At 43.9% G+C, this 18915-nt stretch overlaps 1 protein-coding gene and 1 long non-coding RNA gene across 2 annotated transcripts in view; one reads left to right on the top strand and one right to left on the bottom strand.

Annotated features, from left to right (window-relative positions):
* The first annotated feature begins 798 nt into the window (after positions 1–798).
* The window catches only part of LOC140219325 (uncharacterized), a 33594-nt gene continuing 15477 nt past the window's right edge, over positions 799–18915 (top strand). The window contains exon 1 of the long non-coding RNA XR_011895519.1: positions 799–1090. This is a non-coding gene — a long non-coding RNA (uncharacterized lncRNA). The remainder of the gene's footprint in view (positions 1091–18915) is intronic.
* Positions 14922–18615, bottom strand: LOC129385797 (uncharacterized). Its single transcript, XM_072289265.1, has 4 exons — positions 17883–18615; positions 16694–16777; positions 16532–16624; positions 14922–14956 (listed from the first exon to the last, which is right to left on the bottom strand). Exons 1-4 carry the CDS (start codon positions 17998–18000, stop codon positions 14922–14924), a joined length of 330 nt encoding a protein of 109 aa, XP_072145366.1. The 5' UTR covers positions 18001–18615.

The following is an 18915-nucleotide window of genomic DNA, read 5'->3' as shown; positions in this document are numbered from 1 at the left end:
CGTAAGCTAGCTCCACCGCGGCGTACGCGGAGGACATTGATGTTGCTGAATTAGGTTTAGTATTGTAGGGAAGTTTTTAATAACGCTGCGCCCTAAGGAAGGAAGAAGAGCTGTCTAGCTGATCAATAGATGTATATAAGTGTGAGAGTTGTCCAACAAATTGCAGTAAGTTTGTTCATTTTCATTGAACAGGCATGCACCGGTGTTTACTAAGTTCTCTATGAATTGGCCTGTCGTGGCTTTTTTACTACAAATCGGTTGTTAGCCTGACTTATGCGTATAAAGACTTAATACGGCAAACAACACAAATACGGCGTGTAGGCTACAGATTGAAAAAGGTGGCGCTGACTATCATATCAGGAACACCGCCTTGGCAACCAATATCCGAGAGAGTTTGGTGCCAGGCAAAATAAATGTCTGCAAATATTCAGTGACCTGGCAGGATGACAATCATAGAAATACGCTAGTTCCAAATCAGGCAGGGCAATAGAGCAACGCAAATTTTAACGCATGAATCCTCAAAATGTGTATTTTTTCGCGTGAAAACATGTTACCCTTCTTGAGAATGCAATGTTTCCTGAAAAAAAGTTATTAGTATGTAATGACGTGTGGAAATAAAATTTTCTATGCAGCTTGGCGCGATAAGCAAAATACATATAGCTATTTTCTATTTTTGGCTGGAGCGAAGTAGCAGGCGCTTGCTTTGTACGATTGTTCTGTCGAGCTTATTGCATGGTCGAAATGAGAAAGCTTAAAAGCTGTTGGCGCTGGAATACATTGCCTCTGTTTTCCAAAAATAGGTGGACGTGCCGACAACCATCATGCATAGAAGGCAACCAATAACATGGGTTGTTTTATGTTCGCAGAATAAGAATGGACTGAACTTGAAAACTGCTGTATAAATTTAACGACGTACTTAAAAAAATCCCAAGAAATAAGCGCACATGTTTTTAAGTACAGAAGAGCGAAAAAGGAACAATTGCTGGACTGCGGGCTAAACTTCTAAGTATATTTGCGAGCAGTGCTCAGATGACCTGTGAAGCCAGAACATTCATGCTGATATTGCTGTTTTTACTTTGCTATTTTCATGGTAAGCTGAAATTATGTGCGTATCTGGTGGAGAGTTCGATCCATTGAAGTGTGCTGGCTAAACCCTATTTTCTCGCGGATAAAACATGCTCTATACGGTCAATAATAACAATAGCAAAATGTTAATGGGCATTGAAATATTTGGTGATTGCTTTTTACTGTTAATATATATGAATGCTTTCTCTGGTTGACGGCGAAGCGTCGATAGTTCGATCTCGGAGGAGGGCCCGTATTACGGGGAATTTAGAGTGAGAGCAGATAAGCACTCCGCCAGGGCTGAGGAGGAAGCTGCCAGCACGCCATGAATTGCTCCCAGAGCACAATGCGACAAAGAACACCTTCAGAGTTGGAAGAAAAAACACTGGAAGTGTGTCTTGTATTGGCTGAGGCTGAATATAACGAAGAATCCGCAGCTTCAGAGACGTGATAAGTGACGTCGTCGTCTCTGAACTCTCACTGCTTGTGCTTAACGAGGCCTTTACGCCAACCTAAAGAGTTTGCAGTATGTAGCCGCAGGCCAAGAACAGTGTTTCCATTCTACTGATTTTATTACTAGATTTAGCGACTTCCTTGTCTGTTTAAAGGCATATGTGTCGATTTATTCTTGGGAGATGTTTTTCCCTAACATTTCAGAACCATTGGCGTCATTTTAGTTACTTGGAAGTTAGGAAAGTCGCTTCGAAAACAGGTTTCTAGGAATCACTTTATTATAGGATAGCTAAAATTGGCTCACATTGCTGCTTGTATGGTGCATTGAGTACATACCCTTACGAAGCAATGTTTGCCTTTCTGTCGGTTGTGTTCAGCTAGTGATTGTGCTTCACGGCGCGATGGTCTTAAGAGGAAGCTTTAGCCCGGGCCTAACTCTGACACGGCCTATTGAAATACATGCAAATCGCAAAACTTTTTTCTCGGATAACCTCTGGACCGATTTTAATGAAGCTTCTTTCATTTCTGAGAGATACTTAAGTAATAGTGACTGTTGGAAGCGGAATTTTGACTTAGGGCCTGAATATTGTTGACAGGATTTTAGAAAATTCGTGAGTTCGAAAATGAAATAGACGCACGAAGTTTATAAATTAATAGCTCTGTATCAAATACAGATATCACGGTTCTGTTAGCAGCGCCCATTGTAATGTTTAAAGCGGACAAAGTTTATATGTAAATTTATTTCTTATGTGAATTTCTCACGTTGGTGTACAAAGATTCCGCGAAAGCTGCATCTTCATAATAGTAATTTTTTTTAGATTCATTTGTAACAAATGAATTTTGTACGCTTGAGTTGTACCATCAGGTGCAATTCACAAAATTGTGATTTTTCATTGCTGAATTGGAGTGTTGTAAACTTGACAGTTTCGTTTTCTGAAAATGCCTTTTTATAAAACATAGCCAATCTAAATAAAAAATGGGCAAGCAACACTCACTAGATTAATTTTTGTTTAAATGCAACAAACATCGCAAAATTTTGTGCAGTGGTTTCCGAGAAAAAGAGATGCTCCATTTACATGTATTTAGATAGGAGCACCCGAGCTAATGCTTCCTCCTAATTGCTTCACATTTACCGAGTGCATGTTACGCAGTTTCCCTAAATACTTTCGATTGGCAAAGGTTTGGTAGCTTGGCAGTAAACAGTTTACCATAACCAACAACAATAATGTCTATGCAGAAGTTTAGAAGACAGCACATGAATAAATGGTTAAAAATATGTACTGACTGTAGAAAAGCGTGCATATAGGAGAGGCAGGATTTGTTCACGTGAAATTCACCGTACCGATTTCTTGTCTCGCGTATTTTTTGGGAAAATTTTACTCCGCTAAGCTTTTGGAGCCTCAGCATGGCGTCTGGTAAACCGTATGCGCACTCTGACTGGCTCTCTCCTCCTTTCTCTTCATTAAAATCTATTCCTCCTCCTGACTGCCTAAAGACCTACCTAGATATCATGCAATAGAGGTTGCTATGCTAATCACGTACGACCAAAGGAGTGCCCAAGAAATTGCTGTCCATTCAAAAGTGCTGAGAATTACAAAATTTGCAGGGATAATCTGCGCTATTGCGTTAGTTTTTCGTGGAGAAAGGCTGCAGGTTCATCAGTGCGATTAGCATCATTTGCTTACCTGAGCAGTTTCGAATCTAGGTAACTATCTCTCTATCGATATATATATATATATATATATATATATATATATATATATATATATATATATATATATATATATATATATATATATACAGAGCCTCTTATACCAAGCCAGTGAACCAAGTGGTCTGCTAGCTTGGGCTTCAAAGTATTTGCGCTCATGGTCATTCTATAGTCAGTTTTCTAGCTTCGTCATCTGACTCTGGCCATGTCTTCGTCCTGGAACATTCTACACCGACCTACTGGGGCAAGTTGTCTAATAGCTTGGGTCACATAGTTGGCCGTGATGCCACAGTATTTGTTGCATTATCGTCATTCTATCTTGATTATTCGACTCCCGCCGGGCCGCCATTGTCAAGCCATCGTCGTGACACAGTCGTCGCCGTACCATTGTGGTCATGATGGTGTCGTCTCATCATGGCCATCACTTTATAGGCGTTATCCCTTTGTCGTTCTATCCGCATCACTCCTTCTTTGTCATGCTATCATAATTATGACCTAATCATTTAGTCACTATTATGCCGCCGTTTTCATCATGACATCATCAGCATTGAGCAGTCGCCAGGCGGTCGCTATCGTTCAGCTAATTTCATACCTCAGTTGCCATATCACCATCGTGATCCAGTTGCCATCATATCATCGTCGTCATGCCATCGTTGTGATACAATCGTCGTGATACCATGTCCGCATGTGGTCATATTCTCACTGCCGTCATTACACCCTGGTCATCAAATAAGGACTGTCACCTCATTGCCGTCATTCCATCATCCTCACACTTCCCTTGTACTGATATCCACGTCATTCCCTCTTTCATTCATCGTCACCACTGCGTTGACGTCACAGAGTCGTCATGCCGCAATGCTAATGACTGCCACTCATTTATGGCGCCGCCGTGTGCCATAGCAAAGTGGAAGGATGCCTAAGCTTGTTCAATATAGTCCAAGGAACCGAAATCTCAGAATGACCACTACAGAATGTAAATAAATACGTCTTCAGTAAAACGGTTTATCGCTTTATTGCGCGAATGTTAAATCTCATCATGAGATTACTTCTGCCGTATATATTTAATCGCCTTGAATGCGTGGGGTTACTGAGAAGTTAAAACCAACATTTCAGGTTACCACACCCATTGTTAGATAAATGAGTGAAGTGAAAGCTCTTTAAACCCTGCATGGCCACTAGATAATTGTGTAAATGTTCGGCTAGTGATTTACGCGAAGTTAGCTGATGTTAAAGTTTTCTATAACGCCTAAGTTACTTAAAGATTACTCCACAGACTAAGAGACAATTTAACGACTCAGCAGGAAGACTTGGCAGACATTTAGCGGCTTTTTGCTGAATCACGCTCCTATAAATATGGCCACACTAAGAATTCGATGCGACGATCGACTGATTTGTTGAAATTCACCCGCACCGTCGGTGTCCGAGACGCACCGTCACAGACAGTCTGCACAGGTGGTTCAATGGGTGACTTCGGTTAGAAGGACAAAGAAGCGGAAATACGAATAAACAAAACTTGTATTTACAGATAAAATAACGAAGTTAATTTACAAGGTTGCATAATTTCAACAGCACAGCGGTTGCAAAGAGTTTGGACAACATAGGGCGACCATATTTCGGCAGAGCCGATAGTGCTTAGCACCGAAGCCTGCTCCAGAACAACTCATCAGAGCGCTGCGGCCGCCTTTTCTAGACGTAACGCTCCGCCCAAAGTCTTGGTTGGCTAATTACGGCCACTTAGCGTCCAAACTGGACAATCCGTTCACCAATCACTGCGTTTAGCAGAGCTTGCATGCGTGATTGGCCAGTCGAACAACCATCAATCGACGAACACTCTTTCAGTACAGTTCACAGTGTAGAACCCTCACCCCAAAATACACAATATATAACAACAAAGGGGTGAGGGTCACGCCAGCTGTACACGTCGCAACTTACGAGAAACGGCACGCGAGCACAGCCGGCGAAACAAGTGCTGACCAACAAAACACACGCTCAAAACCTAAACGCCAGGAAATGTCGGGATTGTGTTGTCAGTCCTCGAACACGTGCACGACGCGACCAGATTCCAAGAAACCGCAGGCCATGTGGCGCCATAAACAACCACTTGTTTGCAAGTCAAACTGTTACAGAGGAGCACGGGATAATTGTCCACCCGCCAAGCTCGACCCCGTGTCCGGGCCGTGAGCCGAAGAAAACGTTCTCTCGGCGCCTCGGATCTGAGACAAAACCATAGGCTCTTGTGTGGTCAGCACAATTCACACGCCCCTCAGCGTGTGGTGCAAGCCCGTAAAAAGTAATGAAGCTCACAGGCCCCATCGACGCCGTGCGATCCCCGCTGCCCGCGTCCAGACCCGAACCACGCATACTTCAAGGTCGCCCACCAGAGCACCGCGGAAAGCATGCTCGCACGCCTATGGGGGCATTAGACGTCCATTCGGGGAACCTCAAGCTGTGAATGAGTTCACACCCGCCAGCCGACCGCGCGCAAGGAAAATGCCTGCGTGGATTCCGAGGAAGCGCAACGCGACGGGGGTCCGAAGCTCCCTTTTCACTGTGATGCGCGACCGCTACTGTGGCGCTGGTGGTCCTCTCCGCTCCCCGAGCTCTGCGGCAGCCATAGGTGCCGGCAGCGTGTTGACTTTGCTTGCCTGCAAGGCCCCGCTCTGTGTCAACCGTTGACAGTCATTACTCAAGTGTGCCAAACAAGCTCATCGAGACCGCATGCCCACCGCCGAGATGGCCCGCGCCGTGTTTATGGGTTTATTTTGCCGTCGCCCGTAGTGGGGTGTACATCAACATTACCAAGATAACACAGGGATCTGTATAAAATTTTAGCAGGTCTTGGTAACGATGTATCTGCAGAAAGGAAGTATCGCCTAAAGTTCTTGAACAAGTGAAACCAGAGATCACATGATGGCGAAGGATTGATGCGAGCCGACAGAGCGGTAGAAGCTGCTCCTTGGGTGAATAGGCTCGCGATAAATGGGGTCAGTCACAGCAATGTTTGGTTGCTTGTGGAAGGAGGTTTAAGCCTCAAATAGCGACTGCGAAACGTGAGGCATTCGGTGGGCTCATACTACCATGATAAGTGACATGGAAGCGTGCGGGACTCAAGCGACTCGCTGAAGGCTGTCCGCCGCTGTTACTAAAGCTTGTCAAAACGGCGTTGCATCTTTTTGGGAGCATCTGGTTCCTCTTATGACTCCACTAGCTCGTATATTACCTTACTTTACCGCGACGTCGGATTGATCGATGACTATCGCATTATAAATCAAATTTGGTGCATATTTAGGAGGATCGGATGGCACTCGTGATGTCGCGGGGCTATTGATAATTTTTCGTCAGTTCCAAGTTAAGTTTTACGGTTACAAGTCTTCCGATAAATACTGATATTTAAGTCAGTAAATTCGCTTATACGCGCCCCAAGAACTTCGACATGTCAGCCTTCTCATATCGACACACGTAAGGGTATCATCCCTTCTGGGCGTTTCAATATGCCTGAACCCTCCCGCACGCATCGACGGGCTTCGCGATACGTAGGCGAGGTTAAGGCATCTGTTGTATCTTGGCCACGTAAAACGTAAGAGTGTCATCATTCATAACTAGCTATCATAAGCAAACCATAATCAGGATCTACACCCGCCGTGGTTTGCTCAGTGGCTATGGTGTTGGGCTGCTGAGCACGAGGTCGCGGGATCGAATCCCGGCCACGGCGGCCGCATTTCGATGGGGGCGAAATGCGAAAACACCCGTGTACTTAGATTTAGGTGCACGTTAAAGAACCCCAGGTGGTCGAAATTTCCGGAGTCCTCCACTACGGCGTGCCTCATACTCATAAAGTGGTTTTCGCACGTAAAACCCCATAATCTATCTATCAGGATCTACATTTTTCCATAACCTTGCAACTTCCCCAATGTGTTCTATGTGCGTTGAAGTCTCCGATAATAATCCATGCGCCTGAAGATGAGGCGAATAGCAGTCTCCTATATCAACTCAGTTGGTATAAGTCTGATGAATCCGAATGCTTCGCTGGAAGTGGCACATTCCTCTACCCTTTATATGCATCGAACGCGGAAGCGGAGGTCATTACTATGTAGTAATACATTTCGAAGGATTCTCACACCCAGCGTAGGCGTTCGCTGTGCTGGGACGAGCTGGTCATTGAGGTGTTTCTGGAAGTGTAGAAGCGCTGTTTAAAGCAGTCGCAATCCATAGTGAAGTTGCGGTTTCCCTTGTCATTTAAGAACACAAAACAGTTAACTTGAGAACTGTTTTAGGAGAAGCGTTCTGCGACGGTTGAAAGTTGCGACACTTCAAAACAGTTGCACCACCATTGTCGTCGGAATTGTGATTTGCGCAAGGGGACACATCGCAGAGTTTGTACTATTGTACGTCACGTGACCGATGATTTGGCATTTTAAGCATTTCAGTGTTTTAGAAATGAACGGTCGCTCACCGTGCTGGAACTTGCTAACCCTCACATAGAATGGAAGGAAATCAAGTTGTAACACTATTCCGCCCACAGTTTGTGTTATCAAGGTGACAGACGTGCGCAATGATGGTATTATCACTTGTCCGTTTCATAAATAATGGTAAGTCTATGCAATATGGGATGCTAGCGTGAACACCAGAAAGAGCGGCGGCTGTGGAAGTACTGTCTGCTTAGATTATTTTTTTTCGCCACGACGTTTGGCAGCTGAGCCATATGCCAGATATTGCTCAGTGTACTGATGTCTATAAAAGTAATTGCCAGAAAATCGCTCCTTGTGTTGAGACTAACGCCCTTGATTTTGTTCAGTGCTCCACTTTCAAGAAACAATCATAGAGCTTGCCTACTAAGAGCGCGCATATTGGCATATACGTTCTAAAGAAGCAACAGTATGGTATGTGACCAGCGTCAAGGCACTGTCTTGAAGGTGGATATACTTTACTCTGAAAGTGGGTTGGCAAATTGTTGTTTAACATTGTGGTATAACACCGACCGAAACGTTTCCTGAGGATGCTTTCACTGCAGTGCAGCACAAATTTCTGTGCTCGTTGTCACTGGACGTGCTTCTTCGTTTCATCGAAGCTGTCCCTTGTAGAATGAAACTGGTCTCGTCATTGGTATGTTGCAGATTAATCGTCCCAAGGTAAGGACCGGCCGCTCGAAAGACTGTAGTGAAAAACTGGCAAGATAAGTTAGCTAAAGAATCACTTCGTAATCGCTCAAAAAGAGGGGAATGACATGCCTGTGAGCAATCATCTCACCTTCGCTTCATATCATCCAATTCAAAATGAAATTATCGAACGTTTTAACCGTACACTAAAGTGCAGGCTAAACATGCTTTTCCAGAAGCGACTACAACTGTCACTCCGCTATCTGGTGCCTTTTCTGATGGCAATACGCAGAGGTGCCAGAAATATGTGTCGCATTTTCACCTTTGGAACTTATATGTATTCATCAATCGCAGGGAGGATTGAGTGTTGTTTGGAGCTATAGAAAAACGACAAGCTCAATCAGCAAGGTAAAGCCAGGTGCGGTTGTGTGCCCAGTTGGCTACATGAAACTTGCCCACCGCACAAGTGCCCACTACACATATGCATACGCGTATAAATATGTACTTATATATATATATATATACCTGCGGTTACTGTCGGATTGTAGGCTGTAACCTTCTGTGTGAATCGCATCTATTCCGACGTAAATTATTCAGCTTTCACTTCTAATGCTGTAACACTTCCACATCATGTAACACGAAAAAATACCTTGCGTGATGATATTATATTTTCAGCTGTTGTATTTGCTCTTCATTTCATTTCGGCATTTGTTTGAATTTAAGATTGCGCTTGACCTACTACCGCTGTTATTTCAGGTTTTCTGTTCGTGTACTTTATGCAGCACAATTTCACCAATATTCACGCATATAGCAGTTACTGGACACTTCCATAAATGAATCATATTATATATATATATATATATATATATAGTGTGAGCACAACACATGCCTTACAGTCATCTTCGTCACCTCTACCAATCATCATGAATTTTACATCTTCCTCAGCTGTAAATATCACCATCAGCTGCTCATCTTGATTTTTGTGGTGGCAGCACGAGCTGAGCCTCGGCTAGAATAAAACGGTTCCTTATAAGTGGCGGAAGGTGCATTTCGTTCCCGAAATTCCTGTTGCACGTTCTCAGTGAAGCTCTGCTCCGGTCGTCGCATCACAGCATCGGCCACGCTCACTCCAACGGAACCAGGCACGGCCCATGCATCCACTCCACTGCCGCCTTCGCCGTGCATTGTGACCATCAACATCCACCCTCGTCCGCCAGCCAAGCATCCCACTGCGTACTCCTTGTTAGTGGATATTGGTTTATTATGGGGCGGTCTATGCGCGGAGGCCTCTTCGGGCGCTCACATTTGATATGTTTCACGGGCTCTTCTGGACCAAGCGCAGTGCGCCACTCGTGTCAGCGTGGCTCAGAAATAGGGGCCCCAAACATCGTGCCTCATTTTATTTATTTTCAATAAAATTGTACTTACTCACTAACTCAATCACCATCCTCGTGACCTACAAGTCTTGATTGGTATACGATCGGATTACGTCGAGTACTGGCTCCAACACTACGACCTCGTAAGGGGCTTCCACAATTGGAAAAGTTCTGAGGCTGCGGAACGTCCCGTGCGGTCTGTCCGATGTCGCAAAAACCTCGTGTTGGAATCATGAGCCAGGGCCTTCTCACTGGGCGACGTTCATGCAACAACTTTGGCAGATTTTCGACGCGACCGCTTTTCGCATTGAGGCCACCAAGCAGAAGTTCGGAAAAGTGCATCCAATTCCCTGCGGAAGCATACACCAGATACACTGAAGATGTGCTTGCATCGTGCAACCATGTGAACGCTACCATGTGCCAGAGCGACCGAATACGCCACATTATTAAAGGAATAAGCACCATCGCCTTCAGCGCCCTTGCTACGCAAAATCCTGCTACCATCAAGGATGTGATTACTACTTTCCAGCAACTAGATGAGTACCAGTCCCTTCGGCTATACACCTATACCCCGGACATTCATCTCCCTTCACCCATGCACTGCCGCATGCTCATCCATGACATCGTTCGTGAAGCTCTTCGCGGGCGCTGTTCATCTTGCGGTCCGGCAAAAACAGTCCCTAATTCGCCCACTGGCTCGCGCGACATCATTATACTTCAAATTTGCATCATGCCAGCTAAACTGACCGGAAGTTCGGCGTTGCGTAATGCCTGACTGCTAACCTAAAGCAGTCGTCTTTTAACACGAACTGCCGTCGCACTTTATTCGCACTGCATCGCCCGCCCACCATCTACATGGTTTGCGTATTCTAAGAATGTATCACTAAGAAACGCTATGGTCAACCAGTTCTGCAAATTTATACGTGCTCGTGAGTTAAATTTTAATGATGGTAGGAGAGATTAGCCGAGCAAAAGTTTGGCACCCTTGTGCACCTTTATTATACAAGAATAGATCAAAGTGTGAGAGAAAAAAAGAACGCAGACCCACCTATTCGAACAAAAATCTTGGAAACTAGCAGCAGTGAACACCATGACATTAACAAAATTGTTATGTCGAGCTTTATAATGCCGTCAACAAAATGTTTTTCCACACTATGGTGGAGCCAAAATGGCAGAGAATGACAATTTTGCTATTGACGATGCCGCTCCTCTTCGTAATCTCCTGTACAGAGATCGCCTGAGGTCGAGCGGATGCTTTGAACGAGCCTGAACTGGCTTTCTAGAGATTGAACCCAAGCAACAAGACCAGTACGAGTGCCCTAGAGCTGACATGAGGGCAGTTAGGTTGTGAACGAAGCTCTAATTTTTGCGAGGAAGCATCCAGAGTCCATCGGAGCATGCCATTATCTGGCGTTCTGGGAAGTGGAATTCCCCTCATCTGTATGATTCATGCACCAAATTTAAGAACGCAGTCCCTACCACAATGCAATGCATTCGAAACGTAGACGCTGAAAAGTACATGCAAGTCTTTTGGTCACTGTTTTTCTAGCATTTTTTTGGCGGCTATCTGAACTTGCACAGAACAACACCTGTTTTAGTCATTTTGTCAGCGTGCTATGCTTTCCTTTTCTTCATTTGGTTTTTATGTGTAATAAATTTCTTCTTGTGAAGCTTCGTTTATTTATGGAGTAAACATCTACTCCAGTAGTATAACTTACACATTAGGAATACGTTAGCATAGGAAATGTGTAAGAAGTGAACTGCATTTATTTAGTTATTCCCCTGGAGAAAGACACCCGCGTCTTGCACATACTTCCGGGGTAACGAAACGTTTCTCACTCTGTATGCTTCGCTCTGGCCAACGCTTTCACTCGAGGGCATAACTGTTCATTTTCGCAAATTTAAACTAAGGTGATAACGTTTCACCTCTGATAATTTTTTTTATTCATAGTCCTCACCACTATGGTCAAGAGCTTCACTGGTCGGGACAACCGCTCATTCTAACAAATTTTCACTGGGGTGGTAGCAGTTCATCTCTGATAATCTATGGAAGTGCGACCACGCCCATGCTTTTGACGCAGAGATAAGTGCGGTGGCATACTCGAGTGACAGATCACTTTCAGGCATACAAACAATTACGCAATATTTGGCCTGACTCAGCACTGACGTCATCAAATATGCAGCCAACACTATTTCTCGCACTCTGTAGAGCTCGCTCTGTATTTGAGAAATTACCGCCCAGAAAGCAAAGAACCGAGGCTAGCATCCCAGCTTACATTTGTGTTGCTTGAATATTTCATTTGGTCACAAAAAGTAAACAGGGCGTTTCAGCTTTTTCTACGCACATGTTTATTACAAGAGATGTTTAACTGCAGCCTGAAATCAGTGAAAAAGAAACTTGGTATAGGACAAATCAAGATGTATGCACTAAAAAATAAGCAGGGTGATATAATCAGCAATCTCGAAGGTACACTCTTAGCACGGTAACATTTATTAAAGGGGTATATTCTCACAGATTTGTGCACCTTTAACTTATAAGTTACACAGCAACCTTTACAAATTTAACTTCTATTAAAGGTAAGAAAGCGTGCACCTCAACTAGAGGTTACAACACGTTAACCTCTAGTATAGGCATACAGTATTGAGTGCCTTTGCCTAAATATAAAGGTTACTTTTACAATATACCGGTTGAACGATTAAAATGTTCACACAATGCGGCTTGCAGGAGGTCCCACATGGACACCGTGCTGCGCATGCTCCGTATATAGAGCCGATGTCGCCTAGCAACAGAGGTGCGTCTCTTCCTCCTTTCGCGCTTCTTTCTGCTTGCGCCTCTTCTTTCTTGCGCGCTTCTTTCCGCGGCCGGATTAAGCAGACTACAACTGTGCGCGGAAAAATGTGAGCCTTCGCGGAGGAAGCCCCTCGGCCAGTCCTTTCCGGACGCTGCCTTTACATGCGCTTGCGCTTCGAAATAGTTCACGTGTCCACCTCGTGCGGTTTTCTGGACAAAGTGTTTCCCTGTGTCTCTCTCAACCTAAGTAAAAAAAAAAAAGAAACATTGCGTTTTGCAGGCAACCTAGACCTTACGCATACCGCAACATCTCTTCTTTGACCTAAAAAATACGAAGACAAAATGCAGCCTACTACCCCAAAAAGTACCACAAAGGTGAGCGGGGAAGCCAGAGAAATTTCTTTACTTTCGAATAGTATATTGTAAGTGACAGACTCATATTCTTTTGGACTACAGTTCTGTAGCTGCTAATCAATAAATGAGGCAAATTTTCGCTTTGCCAACGACAAGTGTTCAGACCTTTGGCTCGCGCTGTTGCGGTTTTTATCCTCCTGCACATACGTTTGTATTTACTCGGTGGATTGTTCCTAAGGTATCATTTAGCATGCGAAAAAGAAAAAAAAAATGAATTTCAGCTGACTGATTTTTCTTTTTAATTTCTGCATGCTGAATGATACCCTTGGTACAATCCACACAGTAAACGTAAATGCATGCGCAGGAGAAAAACAGCAGCAGCACGGGTAAAGGGCCTGAACACTTGCCGTTGTTCATAAGCAAAGCAAAAATTTGCTTCATTTATTGCTAAACAACTACACAATTGTACCTAAAAACAGTATGCGCCTGTCACTTGCTATGCCATTCGTAAGTGGAGATCTGTACTCCCGCGCTCCTCCTTGTTGTGCTTTGTGATAGCTAGAGAATTTTTTGACTAGATATTATTGCAGTCGAAGAGATGTTACGGCTTGCGTAAGTTGCCAGCAAAACGCAGTTTTTTCTTCGTTCTTTTTTTTTTTTTTGCTTAGGCTGAGAGAGACACAGTGACACCCTTTCCTGTGGAAACCACACGAGGTGTACAGGTGAACTATTTCGAAGCGCAACCGCGTGTACAGACAGTGTCCAAAAAGGACTGGCCAAGTGGCGTCCTCCGCGAGGGCTCACGTTTCTCCGGGCATGGTTGTCGGCTGCTTAATCCGACCGCAAAAAGAAGCGCGCAAGAAAGAAGAGGCGCAAGCAGAGAGAACCGCAAAAGAAGGAAATGACGCACCTCTTTTGTTTGGCGGCAGCCGGCTCGGTGTACCATGCGGAGATTTGGCCTTTCTGGAACAAAACCCAAGGTGAAGCCTCCCCGTTGCTAGGCCGCACCCGGCTTGTCGGACGATGTAAAGAACGGGGCCTACATGAAATTCTATGAAAAAAAAAAGAAACGCTCAACTGAATGTGGTATCAAAAGTTTACTTTCATTTAAATCACTTAAATCGTTGTATTTCAGTCAACAAAGGGCTACTATGATACTAGTATACTAGTATCCCTTGGGATTTCTGACGAAATGAAACTCCCCGTGCGGCACCTTTTGAGCAAATATGTAACAGTAATGTTCACAAAAATACTGATCACAACACAATTTGAACGCCTGAGGAGGAGGCACCGTTAGCTTGTATAAATAATTTGAGTATAAATTGACAGTTCCACAGGCAGTATAAGGTTAACTTCAGAATGCAACATCTTTATTTGAAAATACAACATAGAATACACCACAAGTACAGCAGGCCTTGCTGGCACATGACTAGATCTGAAAATTCAAGAGAATACTATCACTTGCATCATATCACAGGAATTTTTAAAAGCATATCACCGTGTTTCAGCCATGCATGTCGTCAATAAATTCGTGTTAACTGTCCATGTAAAAACTTGTACTGCTGTCAGGAAGCAAGAAAACAAGGCAAAGATTAGTATATGAGATTGCAGGAACAAAAACTGGACACTTCTGTTCAGATCCACATTGGACACTACATAAAAAAAGCTTTACACATCCTGTGCAGCATTAGAGCAGGTCAATAAAGACGTTGCCAATGCAATGTAGCCAATGCAAAAAATATACAAAGTATTGGCTATAGGTGAACCTAAAAAAGAAGACTAGACCACAAGGCCATGCATGCATGCAGCCCATCTATACCTGAGCAACATTTCCTTAGTGTTAGCATTGACCACCACTGGCATCAAAAGACAACTCGTTGCTCTAACAAACATCAGAAAAAGCTTAACTAGGAGATGTGCAAAGTGCTGGCTTGTAGGGCCAAATGACAAAAGGTTGGAAGTGGTGATGCTTACAGCATAGTGAACTCTCAGTTTAGATCCTTGTGACAATACAAACATGAACATTTTTTTATTAAAATTACTACAAGACACATTTTAATGTCTAGCTAACAATGTCAAGGATGGGATTCAAACTTCTTGAATGCACTACCTATTTAAAATCAATATTGAAAAAGGTCATTTGGACACTACTATGCATAGTACTGCACAATTACTCTATCATCTAGAGGCTAGCAGTTAGAATAACTCAGTGACAAAGTAAGGCCGCCTTAATTCACATTGCACGAATTTAAGAATTTTGAGCCGCTAAATAAAATACTTGTGCACAATACTAAGTGCCACTTGCATGAATGGTTGTATTACCTCAGTAATTTTGAACAGTTATAAAAAGGCATGCAAATGTAATGCACAAAATGATGCATCTGTTCACCACCTCCTGGCAACAAGTGAACATTAATGCAAGGTGAAAATTGTTAACTAGACTTTGAGTCAAATCACATTCTTTTTCTTCAGAAGAGCAAAGAAACACTTCAATCTGTCATTTACGAGCCCTCTAGGCACAACATTTCTGCATCAGCGCCAGGAATGGTGCCAATGCATATGGATAATTGAGGTTCTTGATGTAGTAGGTTAAAATACAATAAATTACAGCTAGCTCCAGGCTGCCGTTCCAGACCCAAATTATTTCTTGCCTGCTGCCAGCATAAACACACGTGTGCTCGTTGCATGTGTAGACGTGGGGAGCTGCAATCTGGATATCACCACTGGGCAGTGGAGCCTACAAAGACAGTTAGAGCCTATAAACATTCGCCTATCAAACATAATATGCAGAGTATGATGTGAACTGAAGAAGTAAAATTTACCAAAAACGTGCAGTACTGCAGAGCACAACACAACCCCAAAGAGCCCAACCATTCTACATCAAGGAAAATTAGAACTGGCTCACCTTTAGCTCTCATTATAGTAAGCATGCAGGAAAAAGCAATGAAATGTTATTTTACTGAAAGTAATCAGTATAATACTAATTTTCGTTTGTTTGCTGAACTATATACAACTGAAATCTCACTAAAGGATACTACCATTTAGCGCGTAATTATGCCCTGTTCCCACAAGATACGCATTAACGAGATTTCGCCAGGTAAATTGGTGCAGCATCGCACACTTCATGAGCTGGCTGTGTGCACGTTCCGTCCGGCTGGATGTCTCTTACGGTTTTTGCTTACCTCACCTCTATTAACTTTCAAATGCAGTAAATCACATTTAAATTAAATTGTGAAATATAATTTAACAATTTCATCTAATTTCATTAATTTGTTCCTTCTCTACATTCTGTGCCTTCATGTGTTAATTATCGTGCAGTCTAGTTAAACGGAAGGAGTGAATAAAAAATAGCACCATAATACTACCATACCTCAATTTAAGCGCATATAAAGTATGGGCAATGCCTCCATCCTTAGTATTATTTCAGGGGAAGAAAATCTAAGGCGACAACATTAAATCGTGTAGTGATGCTCCGCTCGACTCGTACCACTGACCAATACAAATGATAATGCTACAATATAAGCACTGAACAGGGACACAGATGTGACTACAAGTAATCACAAAGTGAATGCAAAGAGCGTTCTGGACGATATGTGAAAAGTTTACGAATGAATGTAATATTTAGCATCGTTACATTTGAGATGTTTTCCTTATGAACTAGCAAATTATATTTCACATCGCATACCTTGGCCGCATTCAGTATGGCGGATCTCTTTCTCCATGGCAACCACTGGGCTGTCAAGTGGGGGCTCTTCCACATGGGGCCACGGTGCGGAGTCTGAAACAAACAAGTGATAACAAAGCATCCAATGAAACCAATTCTTTCCTGTATGCGCTATGTATTTACCTTTAGAGCAGCCAGGCTGTGATTCTTGAACAGGCATGCAGGCCGATTCATTTTCTATGGAGGCACCTACTGGGTCAGTCTTCTCTAAAGCAAAAAAAGAAAAAGAATATATATAGATCCCACGCACTGTGGGAATCGATGTAAGCAAAGCTTTCTGTGCTGTTTGCGTTCAGTGGCAATATTTGGCGGTGATGTTGACGGCCTACGACAGTCGTGATGCGATGTTAAATGTTACCTTACGTGCAAAACTTGTGTTTGCCTACGTAGTACACCAAACAGCGAGGCGTGTTTGCTCGAGGCATTGTTGTGCGCCATTGTTCGTATGCTGCAAGGAATTTAGCACTGCCATTCTTCACACGGGCGCATGGCATCGTGGCTGAAATGTTTATTTGCTCGACAGCCGCTTGCGTGTTGTCGTCTTGACGCTGCGGTACTGAGTGCAGCTTTGCGTCTGCACGCCTGCATCAGTTGTCATCATGTACAAACTTGCAGGGTGTTTATTTTTCAGAAATAGCAGAAACGTGCCGTTTCATTCTTAAACTAACATTTCTACAGTTTCTCCGCAACTGTTGCCATGTCTAGTAGCGACGTCTCTTTTATTTAAGTGACCCCAAATGAAGCATGCTTTCTGGTGGCGTCTTTCCCCTTCTTCCGCGATCATACTATGTATGCAAGGCGCCACGAGCGAATATCAGCTATTATTCATCCGTTTGGTCAGGGCGTTGGCTTTACGCATTCTCTGTATTATCTTTCCATTGACTATCTCCCCTCTGGAAATTTGCACGTCAGTACAAAAGCGCTGCAGCTTCTACAATGCCTATACCGCAGGCTAACGCGTAATTACAGCGCTCCAGAGGTAATTGTGTCGATGGCCGAGGAGTTCCAGAGGACATTGCGACGACTAATGAGCTCCAGAGGGAATTGTGGCGACGCCCGCGCCGCTCTTGCTGGAAAGGGCTCACAGACGCCACTCCCGCGTCCCTACTATGTACACGTACAATGTAATTTCTCGTACATTGCGTACATTATATACATTACGTACTCAACCACTCCCCGACGCCCCGTGCAGGTCAGCGACAGCAGCAGCAGTGGAAAAGCCGAGGGAAGTGGCAAAGAAAGCTTCGCTTTAAAATATTTGATACACTAGGCAATCAAAAAAGCTTTGGCTAACATTCCACTCTATACTAACCATATTGCACTGAGGAGAGACTAGATGTGCAAGCTTCCACGGTTTCATCTGACACTGAGGCCTCGGATACGGTGCCTGGCACATTGCATTGCGCCTTTGCCTCGGCTGCATTTTTCATTTCTGAAATTATAGACGCAACGAAAGAACATCATTAGTGTTCACAAAGCAATTCAGAGCGCATTGCAGAGCTCTAGGCGAAAAAAAAAAAATGCGTACGTAAGCAAAATTCGTGCGAAAGCTATACAACATGCATTCTCCGGAACAACGCTGTATATAATTATACATCATTGTGCGAAATTTGAATGTTGTAAGAGAAGGGGTGACGTTGCGGTAAAAAGAGAATTGTGTATTCTTCGCAGTTAGTCAGTGCTAACCACCGATTCCCATGTTAAATTATTGGCCCGTTTGACTAAAAGAAAATAGAACAAACACGTATTTTCACCCAAAACGCGAAGCACTAATAGCGATAGCAAAGCATTAGACCACTACTCAAACTAAGGTACGTAGTTTTACCTGCCGTAACAGTAATCATTAGCTTACTAATAACCATGGTGTCAAGCGAGCACAGGCATAAATGAACATATCTCATTTGACGACCGCGAACAATCGCTATCAAGTTGGCTTGAAGAACGCAGAGGGGAGCGAACGTTTGTTTTGTTGCTCCCTTCAACGCGTCTCCAAACTTTTGAGATTACGCGACCTCCAGCACTACGCGCACCGAAAGAAAGCGGAAATGCAACCACGACCCGCCTCGGCTTGCCCGACCTCTGCACACACCGTAGATTACCTCCAGGCCAGGGCGCGGGCAGTCACGCACCACCACAGCATGGCTAACGGAGGGTGCGCGAGGCGAGTTGTACAATACTGAACGATTTCTGTCAACTACATCAGCCCAAAGCGCGGTGCCAGTACAAGAAACGTATTGTCGAGGTCATTTAGTGGCCCTGACACAACTCATGCCGCCGACAATCTCAATATTTTAGAAAGGTCTGATCTAATATTTGCACAAAATGACAACATCGAATTTAGCTCA

Source organism: Dermacentor andersoni, chromosome 7 (assembly GCF_023375885.2).
Source record: "Dermacentor andersoni chromosome 7, qqDerAnde1_hic_scaffold, whole genome shotgun sequence".
Lineage (NCBI taxonomy): Eukaryota > Metazoa > Arthropoda > Arachnida > Ixodida > Ixodidae > Dermacentor > Dermacentor andersoni.
The sequence above is the reverse complement of the archived record's forward strand: the minus strand, read 5'-3'. Positions and strand labels throughout refer to the sequence as shown.